Source organism: Argiope bruennichi, chromosome 2, assembly GCF_947563725.1.
Source record: "Argiope bruennichi chromosome 2, qqArgBrue1.1, whole genome shotgun sequence".
Classification (NCBI taxonomy): domain Eukaryota; kingdom Metazoa; phylum Arthropoda; class Arachnida; order Araneae; family Araneidae; genus Argiope; species Argiope bruennichi.
In genome coordinates, this window is record NC_079152.1 from 23,454,129 (window position 1) to 23,464,286 (window position 10,158).

At 27.6% G+C, this 10,158-nt stretch overlaps 1 protein-coding gene across 2 annotated transcripts in view; it reads right to left on the reverse strand.

Moving 5' to 3' along the window:
- Positions 1-9,936, reverse strand: part of LOC129991458 (apoptotic chromatin condensation inducer in the nucleus-like) — a 55,201-nt gene extending 45,265 nt beyond the window's left edge. For both annotated transcript variants that reach the window (XR_008785839.1, XM_056098233.1), the window contains exons 1-4: positions 9,685-9,936; positions 5,274-5,319; positions 2,571-2,590; positions 2,134-2,239 (exon numbers count right to left, since the gene is read on the reverse strand). Coding sequence is in view for 1 of the 2 variants with exons in the window: in XM_056098233.1 (XP_055954208.1) it covers positions 2,134-2,239; positions 2,571-2,590; positions 5,274-5,319; positions 9,685-9,822 (310 nt within the window). In the remaining variant the exon portion in view is untranslated. The remainder of the gene's footprint in view (positions 1-2,133; positions 2,240-2,570; positions 2,591-5,273; positions 5,320-9,684) is intronic.
- Positions 9,937-10,158: the final 222 nt, after the last annotated feature.

Genomic DNA, 10,158 nt, shown 5'->3' on the forward strand with positions numbered 1-10,158 from the left:
ATTTGTGAATAATAAATGGAAAATTTTGATTCCAAATTACTTTTGACAAGTCTGAGATCTTTATAAATACCAAAACTAACTGACAATCTAATCAATCTAACTTTGTAATTGACTAAATAAACAGTCAAATAATCAAATTTCATCATCAGCAGGATTTTGTTGTATAGCATAATGTGTGTAGAAACATCATGAAACTTTCTTAATCTCTTAAAAATTAATTAATTAAAAAAATTACACAAGATCAGAGAAAAACTGCAGATTAATAAAAAAAAAAAAAACCATATGAGCTATACATTCATCTTTATATATATATATATATATATATAAAGATTTGCAAAGCCCAGTCAAGCAGTACAACCTCCTTAATATAAAAGATTCCACTTCCAATCCTTTCTGTATGCAAATTATAATAAAACTACTGATACATGTGCAAATGCAGCAGATTCCTTACTAACCTTTTATTAGATGAATATGCCATTTTTTTCCTCCTGTTCACTGACAACTATCATGATAAGAATTTTTCTCTTTGTTTTTCACTCCCTAACTTTCTACTCTTACAAGAGGATGAAATTTTATTATATGCCTGTCATAAAAGATTATTTTAAAAGCTTTTTAAACCTTAAGGGTACCTTCCATTAGAATAGTTGCTCAGTTCCTTTTAAATAATATAATGTAACCAAACCACATCCTAAATCTTCCATTAGAATAGTTGCTCAGTTCCTTTTAAATAATATAATGTAATCAAACCACATCCTAAATACTTGTATTTGTAAATATATTGATTCACCTAGTAAAATTTATTACTTCTGCGTAAATGAATATTTTTGTTTCATCATTAAGTTTCCTTGTTACTTGAATCTTTTCTTTGGAACCACTTAAAATCCTTGCATGCCTGATTTAAGTTAAATTGTGTTTTACTAGTAGGATGTATTTTACTATCTGGATGCATCCTACATATATAGTTGATGATTTATATATGTATTAAGTTTTGTGAAATTTCAGAAGTGGCAATTAATATTGTGATTTTTTGCTTGAGATTTCTTATTTAAATGTTGAAAACATGATCTATTGTATCCATTCTATAAAATAGAAAATTTCCAGCATAATTATAATCTTTTGCACTTGTAAAAGTAATTAGATGGAAGGATATTCATTAAATATTCAAGCATTTCAGAAGCTTTCTTTCTTTTTTTAGCAATCAATTCAATTCAGACATGTTTAAATGATGCAATATTTACAAAAAGGCAAGACCAAGAGTAATAGGGTAAAATTGGTTTCCACAAACATGCAAAACCTGACAAATAAAAATAACTGCCAAGTCACATATTTATACCAGTAACTATTTTCTTTAAGCATGTTGTGGAAAATAGACCACAATTTTTCCATCATTAGAAAGAAAGCTTGCTTAAATTTTAATATGAATGCCCTAGTAATCTTATAGAGGGCCATGGTGACCTAGTATTTTAGGAATTAGAAAGTTACTGAATCCAGATGTGATTCCTTCAAAGACTCATAAAGTACAAAGGGCTGTGCACTTTAAATTTATCAGGATTAAATATTCTCACACGGGTATGCAAATTTACAAAAAAGAATACCAAAAAAAACTATTGCCCCCATCATCTAAATGAAAATGAATCCGACAAGCAACATAAAAAAATAGTTCTAATGCGGCTACAAAAAGGGAAGTTTCCCCAAGAATTCAAATAACATATAGTTTTTTTTAATGCCACAAGTACATTAAGAATAGAATGCTGATATAACACAGAGGAAACAAAAAACTTCATAATTTAACATTATAGTTAGTTAAAATGATTGAGACTAAGTAATTTGATATTTTTTAACATTTATGGCTTTCTTATTATGCCAAACACTATTTTGCACAATGTGCTAAAATGGTTGCATGTATTAGCAATCAATTACAGAGGCAACTTCAGTTGGTAATATTTTAAATTTTTGATGGTTTAATCAACAAACAAGTATCACAATTTTTTATAATATCAAGCAACAGTAAAATTTAATTATTGTAAAAGGTAATATTAGTATATCACAAATATATTCAAGTAATAAAGACCAAAAAATGTAACATCAAAAACATAGTGAATTTGATAAAAACATACAAAAATGGAAAATTACCTTCAAGCTCAATACGTCGTTTTGCCTCCTTTTGTTCAGCATATATCTTTTGCTGTTGAGCTAAATATTGTTGCACAAATTCATTTTGCTCTGTATCAGCATCCAACTGAAATAATTCATATTTGAAATGAAGGAAACTGAACAAACATAATATAGTTATAAAGCAATGAAAAAGGCATTGATTATCTTTACTCAGAGTAAATAGATTCTTAACTTCAATCAGCTTTCTTTAAACTTTTTATGATACAGAAAATCACTAACAGTTAGACTAATTCTTTGACATATATAAGACAATAATTATTATGATTTTCATCAAATATATAGAAGTAAGAAAATGTTTAAATATTACAAAATTTTAATGATAAAAAAAATTTCATGAATGAAGTATGTGAAAATGTACTGATAACAAATAAGTAATTATTAATAGTCATACTTACATCTAACTTTAAGTCACAATCTGAAAGAAAACAGAAAAGATTAAAAAAAATTTCATATCATTAATAAAAATAACCGAGTATCAAAATAATATTCAATACAATTCACATTAAAATAGATGATAGACTAGATAGAGCACATACAATCTTAAGCATATAGTATTATATGATTACAATTATAAATGAATGGATGACTAGACAAAAAATTATAACTTTATATATATAAAAGACCATGTTTGTTTGTGCGTGCCCTCTATAAATTAAAAAGTTACTGGACAGATTTTATTAAGTTTTGAATATATATGTAATGAAGCACTAAGGCTATAGTTATAATACTATAGTTATACAAGGCTATACCATAATAAAAAATGAACCAAACGGTTAAAACTTTTATTGACTGAAAACTACTCCTTAGTAATTTGCTCCTCTGCCTTGAATCGTTATACTTTTTTTCCTACGCTGATGGAGATGGCCAATTTTCTTTTTCCACACTAATGAAAGGTCTCTGATGAAATGGAAAATTATTCATGCATGGGCAGTGTGTTACGCAATTTTTCCTACCTACAGAATTTTTGGGATGGTGATGTCCCCCCTCCTCTACACACACACGCACACCAATGAAACAAGGCTTAACAAATATTTCGTCTATTGTTTCAAAGGAAAATATTAATTTTTAAAAATGTTTTACACATTGAAAACTAAGCACTGTTAATTAATCAATCTTCCAGATTTATTCAGATGTATTTCTGAATTACATTAAAAAATAATAAAGAAATTAAAAATTTCTAATGTAATTTTCATAACCTTCAAATGGAAATAATAAAACTATTAAACTATGCCTTCATAAGGCATGGAAAATCAAAATCTCTTTTTACTCATGCACGGTGTGTTATTTTCATTCTGACTTACATGGGGGGGACACGTAAAATTTTATATAGTTTTGTAATATTTATTTATTTAACATCTCTTTGTGTAACACCACTTTGTGCTATTGTTTAATAGTCATTTGTATGTTATTGTTTATGGCAAGTGCTGTTCTTGTGTATGTTTTTACTATACTTTGTTAATGTGTATTTGTGTAGAATATAGCAACAGTAATCCATACTGAGCTTGTCAGACTTTTTCACTGTATACCAACTAGATGGATTTTTATTTTTCAGTATCATTATATATATAAAATGAGGAGGAAAAACTTGAATAATAGGTTATTATGTTATAACGCTTCAAATTTTTAACTGCATTAAACATTCAAAATAGTGCATGCACACAAATCATGACAAATATTATCATTGCAAACTGTAGCAAAAATAATACAAAATTAGACAATTTTCATATACACATTTTTGAAATAATAATGAAAATTACTTGGTTGATCTGAACATAGTTTTCACTATTATCTATAAAATTTGCCAATAAGTTCAATAATTTTATTACTGAATGAGATTCACAAATCATCAACTAAAAATTACCTCAAATCAATGTTATAAAATTATTTCATTACCTATAGTGAAAATAAATTCTCCATAATTATTCTCTAAGTTGATCTAACATATCATTAATGGTTAACTTTAAAAAAATCATCAAAGATGACCAATTTTCTTCTTACACATGATAGATATTGTATCTGGGAATTTTCTGCCCTTTTAATATAAATATTGGTGCAACTGTTTTATCACAAAACTATTAGCATGGTTCTAATTATGAAAAATTTTAGCTCCCTTGTATCACTACATCTGTGATGAAAAAATTGATCCTTCATATAAGACAAAAATAATGACCTTAATGAATAAATGAAAAGAAAAGCATATGCTAATTTTACAATAACTGAAAAGAGAGATAGCACTGTCATCTTTTAAAGTAAAGTCCACATCTTAAAGGGTTATTTGAGATTTCATAATCTCATTAAGCTCAATTTAAGATTGAAGGAAAAAAATTGAATAATTACAGAGAATTTATGGCACATTATTAACTATTGGAGCATTTTCTATATAAAGGTTGGAGTAATATAAAGTGCATAACTTTCAGATTTTTGCAATACAATAAAGTCAAACAATAAAAATCTGAGCTTATGACCAGAAAGTAACACATTGTATGTTAATGTGGTTAACACACAGTATGTATTATGTGGTCCATTTTGATTCACTCAATTAGATCGACTTTCTTTTTTTATGACAGCAACTGCATACTTTCTTATGAATGAAAATAATGCTGATCGTAGATAACATATAATATCTACTAGGATTTTAAATAGATCTCCAATGTTTTCCATTTCATTATAATAATAAAGTATATAAATTAAAGTTTGGATATTAAATAATAGTTTGAATAAGTTATTTCATATGTCAATAAATTTAAATAATGCACAATGAGCAATATATTTCTTTTGTACAAAAATCAGAATAAAATACAAAATCACAAATTTATTCAAATGGCATATAAATATTTGAAAAGGAGAAAATATTTTCCACTAATCTAAGTATAAAGCCCAGAAAACCCAAGTAAAAAATGCCATGTTATTCATTCTATTAATTATGTTTGCTAAAAACTTCCAGTTCAGCTTTAAAGTTGCCTTGTCAAAAGTATATAATTAAGATAAAATTTTACAAATGGCATACAGTTAAACCAAAAGTTCATCAATGTCATGTGGTTAATACACAAGTATTGACAGAATTTTCTTGCATCTAATAGTAATAATAAAATTAATACCTGCAGCTGATTTTCTTTCTCCACACAGCTTTTCAAATTCAAGTTGCTAAAAGAAAGAGAAAAAAAAAATAATATTAGGTACATAACAAGAAATGTAAGAAGGAAAGAAGTATATTAAATCCTGAATTTCCACAATAGAATAATTCTGTGAAAATGTTGCATAAATTATTCAGCTCATGGAAACATCTATAAGTAAAGCCAGATCATAAAATCTATAATTTCTGTTTCCTAAAACTACATCCAAAAGAGCATAGCACAGGTATTTTTTTAATTAACTCGAGCAATTTTAGTAAATATTTAGAAAATAGTAAATATTAGATAATTAGATATATATTTGCTCCCCTCTCCTTCTTTGCATCAATGCAATGAGGTCAATGGACAATTCTAAAAGATTTGATGTTAGGAATGTGTAGAACCATGCTTACTACTTTAGAAAAACAGTTTATCATCAAAAATAGTTTATTTTTATGGTTATTTTGCAGGATGGAATTTGTTGCTTGAAATACTTTCTTTGAATAATTGCTTTGAATACTTTCAAGAAAGAGGGTCCGAAATCATACAATAACAAATGTTTTAACTTTGGACCTGATAGCTGATTCATAGACCAAAGCTCAAGATGAGTTGAATTCTGGTCATTGGACCCAGTTGATGCTAATTAAAGTCACGATATTTCAGGAAATATAATAACTCAAATTTTAAAATTTTTATCAAAAACAGCTTAAATAATATATTAAAATTAATAAAAATGAATTAGCACAAGTAACTTCAATTAAATTATGTTAAAATCAATTTTTAAAAATATTTTTTTGCTGATTAAAGAAAAGTTAAAATTTTCAACAGATAAAATCAACAGCAAAATTATTTATTGGTAAGGAGAGAGAAAAAAAAAAAAAAACATTTGAAAAGAGCAAAATGTTAAGAGCTTAATGATGTTCATTTTGTATTAAGAGGCAAATTTAGATGCTGAACAAAAGAATAGCGAACATGAAGATTCCATTTAGTCTCACTAGGACTGAATGGGCTGAGCTTTAATAATTCTAATTCTTTTTTTTTAACCAGAGAGAAAAATTCATATTTTGAAGCAAACAATTATAATAGAGAAAATTAATCTGAAATTAAAAAAAATAATCATTAAACTAAATAATTTACAGTAAGTTTTTAAGATAAAAGGAAAACTAATGAGCAACAAAACAAAATTTTGTGTTTCTACACAGGGCCGGCCGTTTGTAAGGGGCGGTGGATGCTGTGCATCGGGTCCCAGGATTGTGGGGGCCCCAACATGATCAAGAATTAAAACGACAATTCGAAAGCAGCCATGTACTATAGTATCCAAATGGATTGTACTCCTGATATTCCCCATAAAGAACAAACAACATTCATTATTAGATATGCAAATTTTGAAAAGAAGCATTTAATTATAAAAGAGTTCTTTATATTGTTTATTGAAGTAATTGGTGTAACTGGAGAAAGACTGGCAAAAATTCCATTGAAAAGACTAAGTGAACTTGATTTAGATACTATAGAAGAAGGAATTGTAGAGGACAGGCATATTGCAATGGTTGCAACCTGAATGGGAAATATAGAGATGTACAATTTAGAATAATTGCTCTAAACCTTCATGCAATTTTTGTGCCTTGCCTGTCACATTCTTTTAATTTATTAATTCGTGATGCTGATTCCAGCAGAATATAGTGTAATTTTTTTTTGATATTGCAACTTTTACATTGCTTTTTTTCTGCATCTACAAAATATGGGAGATTTTACAAAAACATTTACATATTAGTCTTAAAACATTATTCAACATTCGTTGAGAAGCCAAAATAGATTAAACTATTTCAAGCAAAAAAATTGTTCCCGATTGATTTAATTTAGTCAATAAAATTAGAATCCAAAATTTAACACAGTTTTAGATGAGACAAAAGAGACAGCAAAGAGAAAAAATTTACGAAAAGAACGCGGGAGCTGAAGATTAAAAAAGCACACGTGCAACGTAGTCGAACGAAAATTAAATAATGGCGGCTACATTCAGTTGACCAATAGGGTTAATGCAATTACCCTATTATAATTAGTTGCCGGGTTGGAGGGGGGTTGCCATATAGAAAGATTTATCGCCAATGTAAAAAAATCGTGCCAAGGGTGACCGTACAGTAAATCTGATCTGAGAAAGCACACAATTTGAATATTTCAGAACATTTTCTGGAAAAATGAATTTGGGGGAGAAAAAAAAAGATTATATTCCAAAATAGTTGAAGTGAAGTTAAATAAAACCCAGTTGAGGATAGATGTTATTTTCAGCACTGTAATTAATACTGCTATAGTACAGACAGAAAATAGATTTAAAAGTATTTCAAACAAATCACTGATAAAAGAAAACTTTAGTAAAACAGGAATTAGAAAAATGTTCCAAAAACTTTGTCAAGTTTTATAACAAAGATGTAGTTGAAAACCTAATCCAGAAAATTTGTTTGCAATGGGATTTGACTTTGAATGAAGTAAATGTAAATAACACACAATACATACCGCAGTACATGCAAAATAATTAGTATAATGAATAATTTCTAAATATATTAACTGTGTTAAAATTTTTCTTGACGTTGGGATTTATTATGCAAGTGCGGTGCATTCTTTCAGCAAATTAAAATTAATAAATAATTCTTTTTGGTCAAGTATGTGTGCAGAACACTTAAATGCACTTGCTATACTAAACTTCAAAAAAGAAATTGCAAAAGAATTCTAATTTCTCCGAAGTAATAATAAAGATAAAATCATGCATTAAAAAAACCTGCAATAGAAATATATGTTTGCAATTATAATTTCTTCTTCTTTTTGCTTTATTAAAAATTTAGAGCCCCAAATGGTTTTTTGCACTCAGACCCTTTATAAAGAAGGTCGGCTCTGTTTCTATATAAAGGATCTAATCCTGAATCTTTCAAGAGTATCAGATTAACATCCAATGGAACTATTTAAAGATATCTCGTTTCTAACCATTGTTATTTTCAATTACAGTTCTGATTAAATCTTTGGTACTTATGTATTAATGTCACCACAGCTACAGATTTGGCGTTTTTTTGCACTAATGGGGCAATAAAGAGCAATGTTTTGATTTTAAATAAAATGTTTTATTTTATGATTTGTCGCAAAAATTTTAGGTGAAGATTGGCGGCACTTAAAAACTGCCAAATCTTTAGCTGTGGTGGCGTTAATACGTAAGTACCAAATCTTTTAATCAAAATAGATTTTAGAATTAAAAAACTTTTAACAGTATACATATAGTGACCTCTAGATTCACTTGCCAAATAACCGAGAGATATCGGCAAGATAGTTGCATTATGTATAGTGAAACTTGGTGTAATCTTAAGGTTGCCAAGTAAACCCAGGAGCCAATATAATATATAAGCTTCTAACTTATTAGAAACAAAACCGCTTCTAATTTTATAGTCTAAAATTGTACTATATCATTATGTATACTCCGATATAATCCATTTAAAATTTGCACCTTAAACTAACATATGTTATAGGTATTGTACAGTATGTCAAATTTAATACAGCACTCTTCAGTGTAGATAATTATTTGTACTTTCAGATCATTTATAGCATATATTCATACAACATGTGATTTTTTTTAACTGCAGTATATGAGAGTATACTGTTTTTGTACTCCTAATTTCTAATTTAACATATTCTATTCAACACAGTAATATTTTAAAATGTGAATTTTGTACAAATTTACATATATTCTTAGTATTTTTATAACTATTTCAACTTATATGTGAAGTTATTATTCCTATCGAAACAGCATATTTTACAGTTAATCCAATAACAAACTGAAAAAAATTAACAAACAAACAAGATATAGTTTATTCCATTGTCATATTTAAATGAACAAGACAAATATAAGTTCAGAGATAATACATAATTTCAAAATGCAACATTAGATAATTTTCACATTTCTCTACCAATAATGCAATGATGACAATTAAGAAAGCATTTTTTGAATGCATTTTGAGAAAAAATTTATATAAATATCATCAACGATCTCAAAAAGGAAATACTTAAAGGGAAGAAAATATACTTAAGGAAATTTTTATGACATTCATACATAATAATACATACAATATATCAAGTCATTTCAAACTGCCAAATAAGCTAAACATTGCCTTTCTCTTTGTTCAAACAAGTAACTTTTTAACAGTATTGCAATAAAATCATTAACACAAATAAGCAATCACAATTATTCTATAAGGTCAACACATATGGGAGTGTATATATGAAGTCGAAAATTAGGAAAGATCAAAGTTTATTTAAAGTAAAAGGATGAATTTCGGAACAAATGATTTCGGTTTTATACATTACATTTGAATTTATAGTGAAACATTCACCGGTACAACTTGTTGCAAATACATAGGCTTACCACTTTCAAGCGCTTCACCAAATCTTTTTTACTTCCGCTCTTAGATAAACCGCGCTTTTCTAATTCTTGTTTCAAATCAACTACACGTAAATTGCCTAGCGTTTTGCCGTCTAATAAAATTGATGCTTCATCTTCCATAGCAACCACTCATAAAATTTAGGCTTAAACTTATATAAATAAACAAAAATAAAACGCACATTACGCAAAGTTTACTCCTGTGATTGACGTTACCATACGTTACGCTGTACACAAATCACTGATTGGTCTGTGCTCCTTAAAATATGATGCCGAATTATAAATTGAAATATTACATCAAATATTTATAACGGATGACTTATTTTTGTACACACTAGAGTTAAAAAATTAGGAAATACTATATTTCAATAATTAAAATGAACATTTTACCCAGATATATGAAAATTTCGGCAATTGTATTATTTTCGTGAGTTTACAGTTTATCTTACAGGATATGTA